This window comes from Pholcus phalangioides, unplaced genomic scaffold (genome assembly GCF_987345545.1).
Source record: "Pholcus phalangioides strain wild (caught in Gottingen) unplaced genomic scaffold, Ppha-v1.0 ptg000009l_1, whole genome shotgun sequence".
Lineage (NCBI taxonomy): Eukaryota > Metazoa > Arthropoda > Arachnida > Araneae > Pholcidae > Pholcus > Pholcus phalangioides.
The window spans coordinates 55,851,838-55,872,619 of NW_028301602.1; the positions used below are offsets into that span (position 1 = coordinate 55,851,838).

Genomic DNA, 20,782 nt, shown 5'->3' on the forward strand with positions numbered 1-20,782 from the left:
ATGATAAACCTAATAAATAGAATGAACATAAGAATTTCCCATTTTTCGTAATACTACCAGACCGTAGGAAAAAGATAAAAACGTGCGAAATTATTCTACTGGAAATGTGTTAAGGAAAAAAAAAATGCAGCAAGCGTATATACGTAAGAAATAATAGTAGCGGAACGAAATCAGAAATCATACGCCATGACGAACAAATGAAACGTAAAAAAGAAACAGAAAAAAGATAATAAATAAAACAAGAAGAAATAGAATCAAGAATCGTTACTGATTCAATGCGAATGACGTTGTTCTTCTCTGAGGAAGCTTTTGTCTTATATTCGATGGATATGGCAGCATGTATTGTACAAAAATAAAAAAATAATAGGTCTGGAATGATGATAATAAAAATACAAGCATTTTGGAAGGAAGGAAAGAAAAATCGATCAAGTAAAGACGAATTGAAGGAGGGGGAGGGAAAGGACTGTATATATTGACAGGGCAGAAATAAATATAAAGAAATGAATTCTTTTGTTCTTTCTGTATGAAATAACCTAATCAATGTCGTAGAACGTCACGATATGAGATTTTCCATTTAGTGGTTGAACATTCGGTATTTTCATTTCTTTGAGATAATGAAACCTTTGCTCGAGTTAAGTTTTAATCTTTGATGGATGTGGGAACATATTCGATGAAGCCTATTTAGGCATCGCTATATTTCTGATATTGATTTCGAAAGACGACTTCTGGAATCTGCTAATTTTTCAACTGCTAGAAATCCACTTTCGAAAATGTTTTGAGGCTTCGATTATTCAAAATCCTCGTGAGAATCTCGAGCGATAGGTAGGTTGTTAACCCTAGACTGCGGGAGTAGTGTGGGAACACACACAATTTCGCTCTTATGTCCCTAAAGTTTCACTTCAATAATTTGTTGTAGAGTGATTACAAACGTGGAGATGTCATATCTATACCGAGCTTTTCACGACTGCTTGGAAGTCGAGGTATTGTTCAACATCAATCCCTTGCAAAAACATCATAAAGAGAGATGCCGATTGCAAGCAGGGGGTTCACTCGATCATTTCATAGCGTAGACGTCAAAAATGAAAATTTGCTTCACATAAATGTAGTGTCTTTTTTTTGTAAAGTAAAACCTTTATAACTTGATATTGTCTACAAACTAAGTTATATTAGGTATTGTTCAAATTATTGTTAAAATCACAAAACTTTTAGTTCCGCTGTCGACAGTGATGTGATTGGTACAGCAGAAACTTGTGATGGTTGTCTTAAACTAATTTCAAATTTTTTAAACTTACGTTTAGAGAATAATTTAGTCAATAATACTCGAGTAAAGAAAACTGCACACTTATGTCCTATGAAAAAAAGGAATTAGAAGAAATCGGAAAATGATCATTTATTTGCTAGCTATAATACCCGGCACTACCCCGGTTTTCTTCAATGTGACTTTTTGGATCATGTGATATCTCCCTTCTTTCTTTGAGGCACATACAAACCGTGTCTAAGTTAACCAATATGGTGCCTTCTTGCGCGATTCATGAAAAAAACAAATCCAGATTTAAATAAACGTAAAAATCAATATACAGGGTGTTTCAAAATGTATCATCCGATTAAAAAAAATCATAACCGTTTTGATTGAATAATGCATTGGTAAAAAGAGTGAAATCTCGAGTTTCACGCAGTTGCCGACAGATAGCGCTAACGCTCTTCCTTCGACCGCCACTTCAGCGTTTGTCAAGATTGGCTTTTCCCACAGTTAAAAACCGATTCGGATGACTTCATTTTCCAGCAGGACGGGGCACCACCGCACTGGTACTGAGCTTGGACGTTCGAAAATTTTTGAACAATCGCATTCCTAAAGGATAGATTGGCCGTACGGGACCTGACGATTCAGTTAAACATCACTGACCTCCAAGATCGCCGGACCTCACAGTGTGCGATTCCTTCTTCTGGGGGATTTATAAAAGACTACGTTTATGTGCCTCCCCCTTCCAGCTACATTGGCCAAACTGAAGATACGCATAACAGCAGCAGTGGATACGAACATGCTCGCAAAAGTTTGGGATGCATCTGATGCAGATGACCTTTAATTTGGTTTGTAAAAAAACTTTATGATTAGCCATGTAATATAAAATTAATCTGAAGTGTCTATGTTTAATATGTTTTCTATATATATATAATGTACGCATTTCAAATTGGGTGATTCTTTTAGAAACACCCTGTATTTGTTTTACTTTTTATAAGGGGTGCTAGGTATTTCTGCCCCCCCCCCCGAGCTTCAAGTTATCCATCTGCCTATTTTTGCTTCCAGAAATGCTTAGTTAAAGCTGCGGAATTTTTTTCGATGCACGTTACGGGCCCATAATTAATTTTAAAACAATCTAAACTATACGAATTTATGCATTGGATATTGCAGGACAATACAGGCACATTTTCATTTTCGACCTTGAGGAGATGTAAATAAAAAGTTGAAATCAATATCCAACACAAAAGTAGGTCGTGCTAATTATTTCATATTTAATGTCCTGGACTTCGTATATCTCTCTAAGCGAACTCAATATTTCAAAAATCGAGAATTCAATGGAATTTTTAGAATTGTTGATGTAGCGGAAAATCCCACTAAATTTCCGCATTTATAGAGTAAAATATTACCACTCATTTCTATGAGAATCATCCTTTGCCTGACCCTCAAAGTAAAGCTGATGATGATTCTGACGTCTATTCGAAAAGCCTCATTACTGGCAGCACTGAAGAAGTAACAAACCATTGTAAAGGCATATACACGTCTGAAACGTATTGCTATGAAACCACGGTAACTAATGCTAAAAATGCCACAGGAAATAGCGGAATAAAATAAAGTAATGAGGGAACATATAAAAATTTGCTTCTTAGAAGAAAAGAGAAAGAAAATTATGACACCGGTGGAAAGAAGCAAGTTTTCGCAGATAGCAGTACACACAAACGCACATTGACGTGATTTCAGCAGAAACTTCTCTTCAAATATTGATATATCCATTCCAATAGTACACGCTTAAGTGTGTCCAACAGCCACATCGCATATAACAACCAGAAAGAGAATAAAAAAACAAAAACTTCCATTTCTCCGAGAAATAGTCATTTTTGGCCGCTGCCGAGAGAGAAGCGATGTCATTCCATTTTTCTTTTTCGTCATATTTATTTATTATTATTCGAGAATATTCTCCAAAGGAAAAAAAGAGGATAAGAGTGTACAGAAAAGTTTCCTCTTGTATCGCGGGCTTTTTTTTCCCTCAAAGATGTTTTCGAATATGGAATGGTGAATGGGAAAAAATAACATAAATATCTAAAGAAAATGTGAGCGGTACTCTTTCAGGTAAAAAATTCTCCGCTATTTCGGTGTATTATTATTATTATTTCTGAACGAGTGCACTTTGGTCGTTATTTTGATCTGGTCAGATGTACACACGTGTTCGGTGTAAGTATATTTTTCCATATTCAGTTTTTGAGTGAATATCTGCCAAAAAATATTCTGCATTTTCGGTATGTGTGTGTGTGTGTGTGTGCGCTCCGGTACTTACTTTAAAAGGAGGAATAACTTCCCGAGAAAAAGAAAAAGACATAAACGTATGTATGTATGTATATGTACTCATATTATACGATATGGAAAAAGGTAATATGAACTGATACTTTATAGGTAAAAAATCGGTTTCGAGTGATTTTTTTTTGCGACAACGTTTTTTGTGGGAAAGAGTTTTCTCACATCGAAGAAAAAGGCACGTTAGACTCGCGGAAGGGAATACACTAAAACGATAAAAAAAAATATATAAATGGTGTGCGATTGTTACTCGTGATGCCACCGATTCGAAAATAAATGAAAAATTTTTCCTTGTAAAAGTGAAATTCGATATTTATCACTGAATCGTTTACATAACTAATTTTTATTGCTGACTTGATGGTGTATTTGGGTTGATATTTGTTCGAAATGTGATGTTGTTGAAAGAACCGTATGGATCATTAATCGAGAACATTATTGTATTCAAGAATATTTTTGGAAAGAAACATTTTTTTCGAGAGCACCGATACAGAATTTTTCCATTGATCAAAGCCTCTTGTCTTGCGTAATATTTCTTAGCGGGATTATTTTTCCACAATATTTAATATATTTTTGCACTCTTTCGGGCCAAACACTGGTGTGCTATGCTATATTGAAACCTCGCACGCTCGCACGCTCTTATTTGTTTTTCTTCACAAAGTCCATGGGACAGAGACGTGACACGTGCAGGTATCCCTGAGATCGCTTTACGCCAGGGGTCTTCGACTCATGGCACGCCTAGCTCTATGGCAACATTTGTGTCTGAGTGACCTATTGCTACTTAACCGTACATGCACCTCGAACACAATCCTCTGCGGAATATATAACGAATCGGCACATGTCGGAATGTGTGTTCTGAATATATGAGTGGTTCTAAAGTATTTATATTGCCGAGTTTCACTTGCTTCGTGTTTGCACTGCCATCTGTCTTCCGTTTTCTGAAGTAAAGATGGAAATGTTTGAATTTTCTTGTTATGTCAGTATCGTGTTGTAGGTCTGCCTGCTCTTCACGGATATACGTCTTCAAATGAAAGACGGGCTCGCATTCGTGCCTCCAAGCTGGAAAACCGCAGGTCTGAGTGACCTGCAGGTGTCTACTAATTTCATTGGAAGAGTTTTGGAGGACCTGCTGTATATTAAAGAAAATTGATTGATAACATTAAAAAGGCAAAGGCGAGCATGGAAGGCTAAAAAAAAGGGAAGATATAAAAGAAGTCTTTGTCGCGGATTATCCACTTCATCTTGTCATTTTCAATCCTTCATAGACCTTTTCGCTTCGTGTGTTCCATCTCACGACCTTCGTATGAGGGCACTCGTGGAAGCTCTACAACTAGCACTATGGGAACAGTCTCAACCAGATATCACTCTATCATTGTCATCATATTCAGAGCCACTACAGCAGATGCCATTTATCGGCAGATATTCCTTTGTCACAGGGTTGGGTACAATAGGTGCTTCCCCAGATATATACCGATGTCTCAAAGAGCCCCAGTCATGCCAGTTGTGCATACAAGAGACATCTATCAACAGGACCGTCATTTCAACTTTTTCCAGGGCGGGGGCATAGCACATGTACTCATTGTATGTATATATACCATATTTAGTGTATTTTCAAAAGCCGGGGGCCACCCTAAATGAAGGGCCTGTCTATCAAACTACCAGATGCATATGTGAATGCAGACACCGCAGCTCGAACAACATCTAACATTGACAATAGCATTTTGGTCGCCGCCAGTGGCCACTTCTCAATCCTCCGAGAAGTGATGAATCACCGCTGCCAGGATCATTGGAATAATCAGGTAAATAATAAACTACATGCTATTAAGGCCACACTTGGCCATTGAAGTTCGATCTGCAGGACTAATCGAAGGGAGGAAATTCTGCTTGCCCCATTGTGCTTAGGACACAGTCGCCTCACACATTCTTATCTTTTGTTAAGAGAGAGTCAACTAGAGTGTCCACATTCTCAAAGTCCATTGACCATTGCTCATGCTTTTACTTGTTCACATCATCGTCATCATTTTACGACCGATTTTGGTCACAGTCACCTTTCACTTCGTGGCATTTTAAATAACCATTGCGATGCATCTCGCATTTTTAAATTCATCAAAGTGGTTTTTATGACGAATTCTAGTAGCTTACAATCTACGTCATTGTTTTCACGTTTAACGTATCATTATTATTATTTTTTTAATCATACGCGTACTTTTACTATCTATCTACATGACAAAAACAAATTTTATCTTATTTTTATACCGCCATTTTGATCGTTTGACCTAATTGGTCTTTGCGCCGCCAAAAAAAAAAAAAAAAAAAAAAAAAAAATTCAATCTCATCCAACATGAAAGGAATTTTGAAAAAAAAATCGAACCCGAGTTGTCAATTCTAGTAGTTTTGATCTTGAGGGTGAGTTTGTCTATTCAGCACATATGACACACAGTCATAATATCTAATTTAATTGGATTTAACCATGTTACTTGAGTCCCAATCATCAGAATATACCGGGTGTAATATAATAATTCTCCCTAAGAGGTTTGGAAAGGTCATATTTGAAAAAAAAAAAACAAAATCAAACAAAAAACAAAGGAAAACAGCAAAAAGTTTCACACAACCATAACTTCAAGCTTTTAATTAGGGAATCCGATAGTGAATGGTTGCAATAACTAACAAAAATCTTTTTCTCTTGGTTTTTTTTCCTCACCTCAATATTTTGCTTGGAATTCGCTAAATGAAACAGAAAATAGCGTTTACGGTCGCGCAAAAAGCTTACTGTGTTTTGAAATTTGCTATAATGTGAGTCTGTTGTGACAATACGGCGTAATTTTTTTTATAAAATACCAATTCAAGCATCAACGGACGAGATAATTCACTCGTGGTATACAGTAGCATATTTATAGGGAGGCTTAGCGGGCTATAACCCAGGGCAGCACGTTCAGAGGGGCGACAAATTTGAGGAATGAGTGGGCAAGAAAATTAGTAGAATCGGAGAAGGACGGCAAAATTTGAATAACCCTAAATGATACCCCAAAAAATACCCCAAAACGGTGTGGAAGCATATGACTGACCTGTACAAGCATGTGAATGATTAAAAGATTGACTTAAAGACAAGGTTTACTGACAGAATTGGGGGGTCAAGTGGGTTATAGCACAGGGTGGCGAATTTGAGGAAAGAGTCGTCAAGAAAATTAGACAAGAATGGGAGAAGGACGGCAAAATTCGTGTAGCCCACGAGAGGCAAAATCATAAATGTGCTTCTGATGGTATGGAAAGTTTATTGCAACTTAATACACCCCAAGGGGGCTCCACATTTTCTTGGAGACGTGCGTGAATACCTAAATGGGATGAGCTTCCTCTTCGTTGGATTGGACTTTCTTCGCAAGATGACAATCCTTTCATGGCTCCCCCATGGTAACATGAAATGCGATTTCTTTTTTATGGGGGTCATATCGAACATGTATTCGTACCCCTTATGCCAAGTGATTTAACAGAATTGTGAGAAAGAATTACGCGTGAATTCGCTAGCATTGACAGTGAGATGTTGGGACGAGTATGGCAAGAACTGGATTTTAGAATGGATGTATGCCACGTCACCAAGGGTGCCCATGTTGAATATAACTTGAAGTGATTCTTTATATGGTGGTATGAAACTTTTTGCTGTATTCGTAATAGTTTTTTTTAATATGACCCTTCCAAACCCCGGAGGGAATTATGTTACACTCTGCATATAAAAAGAAATTTCATTTTATTTTTTATAATTCAAGTGGCATAACAGAAATCATTAAGTCCCCTCCAAAATGTAAGTAAGCTTCATTCTGATTTCTGGTAGGTATAGACGGAGATATATAGGGAAATGTGTTCTCCACTGAGAAATCAAGATTTCAATAAATCTGGTCTTGTCAATGCTAAAATAAGAGGCTTTCCAGAAGGCGAGATATCTCGTCAATGCCACTCGAGGGGTTGAATCAGAAATTGAATTAAATAAAAAATTATCAAATAATATACAAATAACTATTTAACAAAAAGTATGTAAATAATAACTAAACAAATATATAAATAAATAATTGGTATATAATTGCTGGGATTATCGATTATTATCTAAACAGTATTAAAAACGCGAATATTCCAATTTTTTATATCCATTACAAAAATCCATTTAGAATCAATTGCCGCTACAATAAATTGTCAACGATATCCTTCTTGAAATTGCTACTTGAGCTATTGAAATAGGAAAAAAAAATCACCAAAAGAAAAAAAAAAGAAAAATTAAGGCTGAGAGAAGATATTAATGGGAATTCAATCGGTTAAAATATGTACGTTTTGTGTTTGAAAACACAAGTTCATGCTAAACCGCCAAAATAATGTCCAATCATGCGCCAAACGGGATTAGAAAATTCTCGCTTGCATCACTCGATCAATTGATTTCAAAGAGGGGGGGAGGGAGCTGTTTGGATCATTAGCTGGAGAAAGGTAATACGAACACACTTTTGACACCCAAATCCAAGTCAATTAGGCACATTAAGGTATCATTAGCATAACCCCACTCGCGCGACTCGACTGACTTAACGCTGATGTGCCAGTTTGGAAATGGCTGCTGCTGCTCCTAACGATCACGTATAAAGGGTCACGATGATGGAAATTTTCGCTCCATGTTTTCGCTTTTCACGGCACCTTAAGAACCTGCAATTCGCGGATAATGCTCGCTTGAAATTGCCTCTACTCCGAGATGGAATTAAGGTTCTCTTCTAAGAAGAGAACACAATTTCTACGTCATTCCCCTCCTTCCTTCTCCTTCTTCGTTTTTCTATTCTTTTAGAAATTCTAATTTAAAACATCTACTCTTGGATGTACCTTGTATAGTTCAGTTGATGCGTTTAAAATTACTGATATTAAAACAGTTAGATCATCCTCATGGTAGAAGTGAGACAAAGGAATGAATCTTTACGAGAGATTCCGCAAAAGAAATTTCCACAAGAGAAGAGCGCGTAAATATGGCGATATCTCTCTCTTGGGTTGCAAATGAGGTTTCTCTCAAAAATAATTATCGCGCGAATATTTATGGAAGTCTTTGACTTGACAAGCTTTTTATTACGATGAAAATAAATATATATTTTTTAAAAGAAAGAGAAAGTTGGAAATTATTAACTTGAAGATTAGAAAGCACTCAAATATGCAGGTTGGTTCTTTTCTTCATGACAACAATGGACATTAGATACTAAATGGTAGACTCACGTAGATCTGGTCCCTCTTGAAGCGTTGGTGGAGGTTGGCAATGAAGGCATCCTCGGTCAACGGATCGAGCAAGACAGCGTCGCACACTCCTACCTCCTGGTCAAGACTCAGTACCCCTCGGGTACTGCTCATCGCGCACGCACTGCAGCTGCAGTTGCAGTAAAGGTAACACTGCAATGATAAGAACACACATCTATTTTTAAAAATAATATTCCACGCATCACATTAAAATCGAAAAACTTGTCGTATTATGCATTATGTCACATTACGTTAGATTCAACAGTTTTATGGCCATTATGGACGTGGATTTCAAACTGCGGATAAATACCAGTAAGTAATAGTGGCAGTGTGGCACTGTTTCTCTAACTGTCTACTTCATTATAAAATATATGGCATTTTGAAAGAGCTATAGGGATTTCTGCTGTGCCGCTTTAAGGGTGAAATCAAAAGGGTTGAGCTACAATTTCATATGCATTTTTTGAAATTGCAATCAAAACTGTATATTTATTGTATTACTGCACAGCATGCGAAATCAATAATCCAAAGTATGCAATATCACCTCCTGAGGGGTGATAAAATGGTATAAGGGTATGGTAGAAGCTATAGGTTTAATATAGGATTCTATAACACACACTCACAGAAAAAAAATTAAAAAAGCGGACAGTTGAACAAAAAGTTTGGGAGACTGTGTAATACATGAAAGAAAAAAGAAGCTATTTCGATAGTTTCATAAAATCCAACTTGCCTCGTGACTGCGATACAGTGTTATTAAAAAAATTCCGTATTCCTTAAAATATGTGCAAATGAAAGACCCGTAAGATTTGAATGATTTTTAAGGATCACACCTTGGACCATCGAATGAAACAAGCTGCTCGTGTTTAGAGGCCATAAAACAACTTTCACTCGGTAGAATTAATTGAGAGTTGCAGTCTAGGCACCCTGCCATAAACCCCTTCACGCACAAGCTTTTCGCCAAAAATTTGGATTACTTGCAGTTAACTAGCAGAGTGGGAGAGATAAATCTCGAAACTGTTGTCATTGTTTACAAATAGGAAATGAAGGGAAATCAAGTTTTTGCATTCTTTCTCCCGGTTGCCCTTTCCCTATGATGCTGTAATCTTCAAACCGTAGCGAGGGAGACATGACAAAAAAAGATAATGCTGAGGTAAAGGAAAAGAAAAATAGTAACTTTTCTAATACTGGGTTACCAATGAAGAATCTCGAAGGAAGGGACAAAGAGCTCAAAATGTTTCTCCCATTCATACGGGGAGATATCTCGTCCCTGATCGTTAAAGGATTAATGATAATCCTATCTAACGAATTTGTTACTTTTAGAAGTTGGCAATAACGTTGTGCTTGATGTCGTCGTGTAAAACTGTAATCAATCTGCAAGAATAGCAGATTCCACACAACTCCATTTCAAAAAAAAGGAAAAAAAATCACGGAAAAAGTTTTTATTTCTAACAACATATTTTTTGAACTTCACCACTTCACGTACAAACTTTTGGCAACAAAGTTCGATTATTTCTATTTGATGAATCGGCGATAAATCTATTAACTTTGTCCTAAACTAACCACAGAAGAAGGAAGAAGGGAAAGAAAAAATATATAAGGAAAAACAGTATAATCGAATAAATAGATAAAAGAGTATTTTCTTAGCCTCTTTTTTCCCCCTCACCCTACGTGTTCTCTTTCGCTCTTTCATAAAACAGTAAAGAAAAAATCGGGAGAGAGGAAAGAAAATACAGTGAACTGGATATTGAATTTATTTCACTGACGTTTGGATGAAATATTTCGTCCGTAATCGTACAGGGGATAAACCACAATCTTTCAAATGTCAGCGTAGTTTCGTTTACATAATTGTGCTACTCCTGATCGGCTAAACAGTTCCTATCACCGGTACTATATTAGCAATAATCCAGCGATTACGCTTAAATTTGATGAATGTACATTTTTCACAGAAAATAACTCGAGTCCGCGTCAATCGGGGTATTGTTGTATGTACGTAACGATCAGGGTGATTATGCATCTAAAGTGATTACATTGTAAATGATTAAAGGTCAAAATTCTTTTTCAGTGTTGGCGTTCGTTATTACGAACCCCCCCCCCCCCACGTTCTGTTCACTGGAAAAATAACGCTATATAGGGAGGTCGTCATATCGACATTTTAAAAAAAATGAGCTTCTTAATACAATTCCATAGTTGGATGGAATGAAAAATAACGTTATTAATTTTTTTATTTATATGTAAGCGGTAACTGTGAAAAAATTATAAAAAAAACTAATAATTAATTAGATGTTTCGAGAGAATTCTCCAACATCAAAGGTCGAGGTCACACACAATTTTCGCAAACGAAAAACACGCATTTCGTTCATTTCGTTGCAAAAAATACGGGGCGAAGAGCTTATTTCGAGCGCTGTATTGGATTGAATTGTCTTTGTAGGTCAATTACATTGGATGAATATAAAAAAAATTGGGACTTCTCGTACCGGACGTAACAATGGAACGGTCGCAATGGTGAGCACCGACTGTATAACAACAAAGGGATAAGACAACTTGAAGAATAAAAACAATAAAAAAAGAAAAATACGTATATATATTTTCAAATCATATCTTTGAGATAATAATTGCAAAATATTATCATCTGATACCGCCAATAGTACGCCAATCGATTGAACGCTTCTCATGCATGTAGTATCGGAAACTAAAAGAATCCAATCTTTTTTAAGTATAACATTAATAATAGCCAATTGCTTAGAAGAACCTCTGCGACCGATTTGGGAGTTATTTATAGTACCAATTTTAACTTTGCTGATCACATTAAAAATCTTTGCTCTGTGTCATATAAAAAACTTGGTTTGCTTAAAAGAATGTCGAGAGATTTCAAGGATAGTAATACGTTAATATCCCTTTTTAATGCGCTTATAAGATCTAAACTTGAATATGCTTCAATTATCTGGAACCCATTTCACGCTTGCCATATTATGAGTCTTGAAATTATTCAAAACAATTTTCTAAGGTATTTATATTTCAAAAAATATGGTCCTTATAACAATATTCTATCTGCCACTCATCTACGAAATAGTTTCAATGTCAATAGCTTACAAAAACGGGAGTACTTGCTCGTTATTTTTTTCAAGAAACTGTTGACTAACCAAATTGATTGTATACCCATTCTTAACGAAATCTGTTTCAATATTAAGTGTCACAATACAAGATCCAATTGTTTATTTGCCATCAAATCATATAATACTAATATTGGTAATTTCTGTGCTATAAACAGATTTTCTGAATTTTATAATGCGCTTCCTCAACATCTGGATATTTTTCATTCGTCTGTTACCGACTTTAGAAGATTTTTGCTATGATTGCGTTGTATATATCTTTGTATAGAATTTTTGTATTTTGCGTAATTCTTTGTTACTTTTTATTTGTCTTTTGTGTACTTTATCATGTCACTTTTTCTATTCTGTGCAAATTTTTATTTTTACTGCAAGCTGTAATTGGGTTTAAACCTGTAGCTTTGTTTTATAAATAAAATAAAAAATAAATAAAAATAAATAAAAAACTAGTAAGTAGAGTCGAAGCCTTTTTATGCTACATATCACCGCCCAATATGAGCTGAAAGTGTATTGTTTTCATTCTCATTTTAAAACAGCGATTCTCAACATATCACACACACGTCTTCTGTGCGTAGACGCACAAATACAGGAAAAGATAGAACTCAAAATTAAAAATTTAAAACAAATTATTGAATCGAAAATAAGAGAAACTGCATTCGGATGATAAAAGAATTATATGCTACATATAGCATGGGTCTCCAACTTGTGTTCCGCAGAACTCTGGGGTTCCGTGACAGCTTTTTTGGAGTCCCGCATGATAGAACGTCACGGAATCCTTAAAAATCCCAGAATCCCTTGAGTTTTGTTTTCAAAGAAGAAAACTTTCTTGTTACTGATAGCCGCAGAGCTGTTCCATATTTTTAATTTTAACGACAGTGTCGTTTAAATAAAATCGAAGTTTTTTTGAAAATGTTTTATCCACTAGAAGTGAGGATTCTTGAATAGCAGAATTTACACGTACGTTACGGGGCACCCATGCACATCTCAACACACGAGTCCCACTTGGGCGCGGAACGGGGACCTCATTTTCATATGGGATCCAACGATAAGATCTGACACAATGATTTATGACAATAAATATGTACTTAAGAGTTAGTGCCTAAGCCCTCTTTCACTGTCTTGAGACGAACCTCTTATAAAAATGTACACAAAAATTAAGAGCGGTTCTGATTCAGAGTTACAAAACTGTTTATTGTTGGTGTTGTAGCGCCATCTGTTGTATACATTTGTAAGCAACATAGCCAAAGATGCATGCGTATGCGTCCTCATGACTAAATTCATAAATTTTGGGTAACTTCACTTCGATGCTTTCTCTTGCATATTGAGTACGCAAATGATAAATAATATCGTTATACCGGAGCTTCTGCTGTTATCTATGAAGTATCAAAAATACCGATGCCTGCTTAAAATGTGCCGTGTAAAAAAACAATATGGCATGACATTAAGAAATATGTCATGACTTATGCGCAATAATGTTAGTTAAAATAGCAAGTTTTTCCGAAATTTTAACAGATGTTGTTTGTGTATTGTAAAATATATAACATCACTAAAAAGCAAACCCTGGCTTTCTGGAATTGTGATTAAAAGGTTCCCGACCAAAAATCTAGATTTTCTTTAATCACAATTTCGAAAAGCCACAGAGGGCTTCACTTTGTGGGTTAATGTTACTTTACAATACACAAACGGCAACTGTGAAAATTTCGAAGCAAACTTGGCAATTTAAATAATATTATTGCTCATAAAATATTTATTAATATAATATCATGTATTGTTTTTTTTATGCTGTCCATTAATCGAAAACCGGTCACCAATATCATTCGGCGAATTATAACTGTTGTATTTTTTAGTGCTGGTGGTTCGTGAATATGTTTTCAAATACGCTGACAGAGCTCAAACCTCGTGCCAACGCATCGACTTCGAAGCTGTCTTAAGAGCATCATGGGCATCTCGGTCATGTTCAGGTTACATTCATCCAACACCTACTGGATAACATGCAAATTCTGTAGTAGGTGCTGACCTATCTGGTTAAAATTCAAAACCTACCAATTCTCATACTTTTTCCTAGAAAAATCATACTGCCTGATTTCAAATAATCATGAGACTGCACAACGTATCCGAGACCCCGGGTGGGTGAAAAACAAAAAATGGTGAGATTCATCCAGGAATGCAATCTTGTCAGCCCCTGGGAAGGGGCAATGCGGAAAACTAAGTTGCATAGGGTTTTCCAAGACAAGATCTGAGACATTGATTTATGACAGTAAATATGCATTTAAGAGGTGGTCGAAGCCCTCTTTCATTTTGCCCTGGGGCTATGATGCTGTTGAGAGGGCAGTAAGGACACATTTTTTTTGATAAATATTCAAAAATTTGAACAGCCTCATTATCATTAAGGGTTCCACGAGAAATTTTATGTGGGAAATCTTTAACATATGGACATCTAAATGCGTATAAAAAAGTAACGCGGAACGTATTTATCAGGTATTTAAAATTCAGAATCAATTTCACCCGGGTGGTTGTTATGGGGGGGGGGGGTTGGGGCGAACTAAACTGATATGGTAAATTGGGTCGTGACTTTGAAAAGGTTGAGCAATACTGCTCTAAAATAAATGTCTTGAAAAAAGGAATGTTATTTCACGGATCTGCTTTTTTTTTTTTTAAATGCCCTCAGTGCGTTTGCGTGTGGGTGAAAAGCAAATAAAAATGTCGGAGAGAGCTCAGACACAAATTCAATAAAGAGCTGTATAACTAACTCTTCCTTCTCCCAGAATTGATTAGCGGAAAAACTCGGTTGAAAAGAGGAGGAGGAGGAGGAATAAGAGAAATCGAGTGAGGGAATGAAGTATAGCTCTCTGTTTGTTGTATTTTTTTGGAAAGACACACATACACACACACACGGCGAACATTCTTGCATACGAATGCATCTTCAATGCACTCGTAGAGGTATGAAGTGCGCGCATGTGAGCGAATTCTTCTCGAGCTTTACTTATAGGAAACTCGGGTATCCGAGGAAGATAAAGAAAACGGGGAACATCCCCCCTCCCCCTATTCAGTGTATCTTAACATCTGTGCCACCTTAATTGCTCATTCTTAAGGAAGAGAAAGACGGTGAATGGAGAAAGCTGCGACTTTCCACTAACACTCTACTTCGCTTTCGTTTTTCGTTGTTGTGTTGGAGGAAGACGGCAAATTTTCGCGAGAAGGTTCTTCTATCCATCCGGCAGGACTCTCTCTTCTAGCATCTTTTCATCATCCGTCATTTTGATGAGGATAAATAGACTGGCAAAACTTGGACTAAGTCGGAGAGTTTTTCCCTCCCTCTTTGCTTTTGGCTATCATTTCACTTTTCTTGTATTCTTCGTACCGACATTTCTTATACGTTTCTCTACCTTATGGAAATTGGATGGCACGATATTTTTTTCCTTTGCCTATTCTGAAGCGAACGGTCTTCTTTCTTTATTATCCGAGAGTTTTTGTAATGGATATGGGTTTCTTCGAAGATTTTTTTTGTCTTTCATATCGTGCGGAAAGACATAGCAGAAATAATATATATTCTATTTAAGAGAAGCCGAATGTGCCTTTTTATATGAATTTATTGAAAATGATGATACTGACAGAATAGCTTTCTGTCAGTGTCATTCCCTTCTTGGAGTATTTAAAATTAAAAAATATGGGACACCGGGGTACAACAAAAAACGGAGACTTGACCGCAGCAAAAAATTGCTACCGCAGGGAGTTCCCCCATCGAGGGGTTAGCGCACCAACCTCTCGATGAGTATAAAAAACAAGCATGCCGTTCGGAATCGGCAATAAATTGTAGAGCCCGGTCTAATTAGCCCTCGTGTGCAGAAAATGACCGTGGTGCGACAAAAATGATCAAATGATTAAAAAAATATGGGGAAAATGTGTAAAAATATATAACCTATGCCAGCTTGTGATTAAAATCTCTGAAAATGATCAAAAACTCAACAATTGATATTGCTGATAAACATAGATCATAACTAACAGAAACGCGTTTAACAACTGGATTGAGACTACGCTTTTAACAACCTCGCATAGTATAATGCAATTTAAGCAGATCTGATGTATGTATGTTTGAGTGTATTACTATACACACTGAAACCACCACAACTATACTCGTTATAACGGTATAGATAGTTTTCGGTAGGGAGATATCCTTCATTTTTTGCGATAAATCCCGATTCATCAAATAGAGATAATCGGACTTTGTTGCCAAAAGTTTGTACGTGAAGTGGTCAAGTTCAGAAAATATGTTGTTAGAAATAAAAACTTTTTCCGTGATTTTTTTTTTGTTTTTTTTGAAATGGAATGCCCCGAGTTGTGTGGAATCTGCTATTCTTGCAGATTGATTACAGTTTTACACGACGACATCAAGCACAACGTTATTGCCAACATCTAAAAGTAACAAATTCGTTAGATAGGATTATCATTAATCCTTTAACGATCAGGGACGAGATATCTCCCCGTATGAATGGGAGAAACATTTTTGAGCTCTCTTCATTTTTTTGTGAGAAAATATTTTGAATCTTGCAAAAATATTTTTTTATAGTTCAGTAAAAATCGCCTTCGATACATTAAACCGAATGTTACCAATTAACTAATAAATTACGATTTTTGAACGATAAATAAATGCTTATAACTACATTTTCTGATGGTATAAATAACGCCGAGATTTAGAAGAAATGCCAGCAGCTGCATAAATATTGTGGGGATCGACAAAATATATATGATGCTGCCTTTTGATACTTCAATGGTATTTTTTTTTGGTCCATAGTATATCGTTATGTACTTTCAAAATTCACTGCAGTTAGACTATGTATATTTGTTACTTTATTGTTCCAAACATTGATATTTGTCATGGAATCTTCTAGCTGTCTGACTCAATCAAGCCTTATTTTCTTAGCAAGTATATTCAATACAAAAAAGAAACATCGATTTACCGTTTCACACTGGTTTGTTCGATCGCAAAGTTTATAAAATGATCAAATAATATGAAATTCCTACAATCCTCAGAAATTCAACCATCATATGAGGATATCATGACCAAAAACAGTGCTCCGTTCGATATTAAAACCGAAAGATTATTTTGATAATGATTGCTTTTTAATTTTAATAATGCAAACATTATATTTACTTATTCAACAAAATTCCTCTGCGATTGAAGAAAAGAGGAAATGCGTTAAATTTTTCACTCTTTATTCCTCTTAGCAATAATTACACGCAAATCCTCGAAATTGCGCGAAACATACATCTTAATAATAACAAAAATTTCTAATCTTTGATTTCAAGAAAATAAAAAGAAACAAGGGAGAGAGAGAGAAAAGAAACTGATTAATTTAAAATTAATTTGGAGATTCTTTTTCCCGTTCTTTCGGATAAAGTGGTCTTTTTTCATCTTTCTCTACTTTTTTTCTCTTTTTCATATATCAAGTAGATGTTTGTTATTGCAGCATAAAGAAGATTCTACGGGAAGAAAAAAGAAAGAACTCCATTCCAACAGTAATAAAAACCGGTAGAAATAATAAGACAAAAAATAAATAAAATGAAAGATCAATTCTGTTTCGCTCTCTCTTCTCGTATGTGTCTTTCTTATCTACGTCGGCTACTCCACTTTTTATTTTATTATTTTTTTGGTTATTATTTTTGCCGCCACTACTTCTCCGTTTTTCCAATAACGAGCAGCCAAAAAGTACATTAAACTTAATGCAGCAGTAGCGAGTTGCTGCCTGCGAATAACTGATTTGGAATTGCCTTTTTATTACGTGCGCTAGAAGTGGATTCCTATTCCTGTATTATTTTTGCTTCCCCCCCACGCGTCCTTCCCCCCCTCTCCTTTGTCTGTATCTATGTATGTGCATAATGCTTACTATGCACTTTAAACTTAACTCTCATTTTTCCTTCTTCTCATAATAATAGTTTTGTGTGAGTTGAGCAAATGATTACGAAATATTCTTTTTTTTATTTCGTGGAAAAAAGTAAAAAAAAAATATATTTTTCCCTAAAATGATTTTTTTGTGTCTTTTCCTCAATCAAGAGTTGGTTTTTTTTTAAATGTTTTTATTTTTTTTCTTGGTCATCTCGATGTTTTGCTTTCGGTTCATCAAACTGATATTTTTTGATTCGTAATTTCTTGAAATTTGAAAAAAAAAATTAAGCATATGCACGTAGATGTAGATTTTGTTAATTTCACTTTATGCACAGTAATTTTTTTTATTACGAGTGTAATTACTAATACGATTTTATCTTAACTCTTCCGATAATACTTTGAAGAATATAAAAAATTTGATTAAAGAAATGAGAAAGTTTCTAAAATATTTAATGGCTTTTGAAGAAGAGCATTTTAAATTTTAACAACTGAAAAAAATCCTGATATTATGATATAATTTTAGCATTCGTAGAAACAATTTGGTTAGTCTTCTTTTCTATGCATGAGTAAAACTGAATCAGTTCGAGTAATTAATACTCCGCACGTAAGAATATTTATAGATTTATTTGACTGATGAAAGGTTACTTCGATTTTAAACTGAAATAAAAGTTTCTAGTTTCATTAATATGTCCAAATGCCAGCAGATCTCCTCCCTAAAAATGTCTCGCCACAGAGAGCAACAGACCCACATCGGTACAAATATTGCCATTTTTCCTCTCTTTCATAGTTTTAAAAATAAATGTAAGCACTAAAACTTATGTACAACATTAGATACGAGCTCAAAATGTCAGGTACACATGCACGGTAGTAAATTGTTCGTGGCAATGGCCCAGAGTTAGGCTCGGTTTGAAAGAAAGTTTTATTTATGTATCTTACAATTTGACATAAAGATCAAGTCCACTATTTTTGTAATATTGGACATATACATATTAATTGTAATTTGGGGTGGCAACGAGATAGCGGTGTCGAACGCATGGTTTTTTTCTTAGCTCCCGCCATTTAATGGTTCTATTCCCCCCTCCCCATTTTTTTTTTGCTGTTTTTAATTTTTCTTGTGTTTTCGGGCCCGCAGGATCCCTCGACCATAATGTTAGCACCATGTTTTGTATTGCTTTTTTGTGTTTCTACAATGCTAATAGTGAGAAACGATCGATCAATGCAAAAAACGTATTTCTCGAACTTAAATCAATCGTGTGTTGATCAGTGTCTAGTCTTCTTTCATCTTTCGATGCGTGGTTCTGGGCTGCGGCATTCATCTGAATATATGATCGTGAGAAATGTGATGAAAAATTCGTTTATACGGAGATGTGGTTCACTACCTGGAGGTCTCATTTTCCTACTACTGCTTATTGGTGGAGTCGAACAAAATCCAGGACCATCAAAGAAGGTCATGAATCAAAGTTCGATTGAAAATTATACCCAAGTTTTTTCACCGAAATCTTCACTCCAGCGCTCACCGATCGAGCAACCTACAGATAATTTGAAACGGGCAAGACAATACTCGCCTGAGGTGACAGATTTGGAATCCTACGAAGTGACGGAAGCAATGGAATACGCTGCTGACCCTGAGGGTGATGTGAAAGATGGAATCAATTTATTGATCAAATTGCATGTTTCAACCACATAAAAACTGGAGCGAAATTTATCTCTGCTCACAGAGAGAATGGAAAAATTCGATGCATGGGCCGAAAATATTGATAAGAAAATTACTGAGTTCGATGAAAGGCTCTCTGCATTCGAACGTCTAGAGCATACTGGAATAATTGAATCAACGGCTCACCCCACACCTAATGTATACAATGACTTAATATTAAAAGTTGATGAATTAGAAAACGTAATAGACGTAATAATCTATTATTCTTTGGAGTCCCTGAAGCTGATGAGACATCATGGAGTGATACCGAACATACACTCACAGAATTTTGTAAAAAATATCTGCTTCTTGAAAACATATTTTTCGAACGTGTGCATAGACTGGGAGGAGTACGTGCGGATCGCCCAAGGCCAATTATCTGTCGTATCCTGAACTTCAAGGATAAGGAAATTATAAAAAAATCTGCTTCGAAGCTGAAAGGATCCGGATTTTCGATATCAGATGACTTTAGTGTCCGTGTGCGTACAATAAGAAAAAAACTTTGGGCTTTCGGACAAGAAATTAAATTACCTGGACAGAAACCACGCCTCTATTTCGACAAACTTAAAGTGAATGGCAAAACATTTGTATATGTCGCAAACTCCGATTCAATCGAGGAACTGAAAATTGAAAGTTCGAATTTAAACTGAAATCGGTCCCCGTGGGCGGCAATATTCTCCCACCGATGACACCCTCAAGATCTGATGAAACGGTAAGTTATCTAAGAATTTTATTTTACAATGTCGCGGGTATTTTTAGTAAATTTTTATTTTCCGATTTTTCGAGACTTTTATTATCGCATGATATATTCTGTCTTGCTGAAACTTGGAGTATAGATCATTTCCTTCTCCCTAATGTATTATCTGAATATTCAACCATTCAAGTTGATGGTGTCAAAACTTCAAACACAGGCAGGGCGAGCGGAGGAATCATATTGGGTTATAGAGCCGATAAAATCAAAAATTTAAAAATTGTAGCGAAAACTAAATTCTCTATTATTGCCGAATTTTCTTTGACAAGTGATCTAAAATGTTTAACAGTTTTTGACTATTTACCTCCTGGCAAAGAATATAACACTAATTTTAGACAGTTTTTATCAGACCTATCTGAACTGATTTGTAACTTCGATAATGTTATAATTGCTGGGGACTTTAACGCTAGATTAGGTGATAAGACATATTTTCCTATTATGCATGATGAAAATGATACTGTTACTAGAGCTTCAATGGATAGGATAGATAACGAGCGAGGTCGTTGCTTATATGATTTTTTCTTAACTAATAACTTGA

General features: G+C 35.7%; 1 protein-coding gene across 1 annotated transcript in view; it reads right to left on the reverse strand.

Annotated features, from left to right (window-relative positions):
- The window catches only part of LOC149083343 (unconventional myosin-Ia-like), a 175,660-nt gene that overhangs the window by 86,486 nt on the left and 68,392 nt on the right, over nucleotides 1-20,782 (reverse strand). Inside the window, exon 2 of the mRNA XM_089236828.1 lies at nucleotides 8,795-8,965. Coding sequence (XP_089092954.1) covers nucleotides 8,795-8,926 — 132 coding nt within the window. The 5' untranslated portion in view covers nucleotides 8,927-8,965. The remainder of the gene's footprint in view (nucleotides 1-8,794; nucleotides 8,966-20,782) is intronic.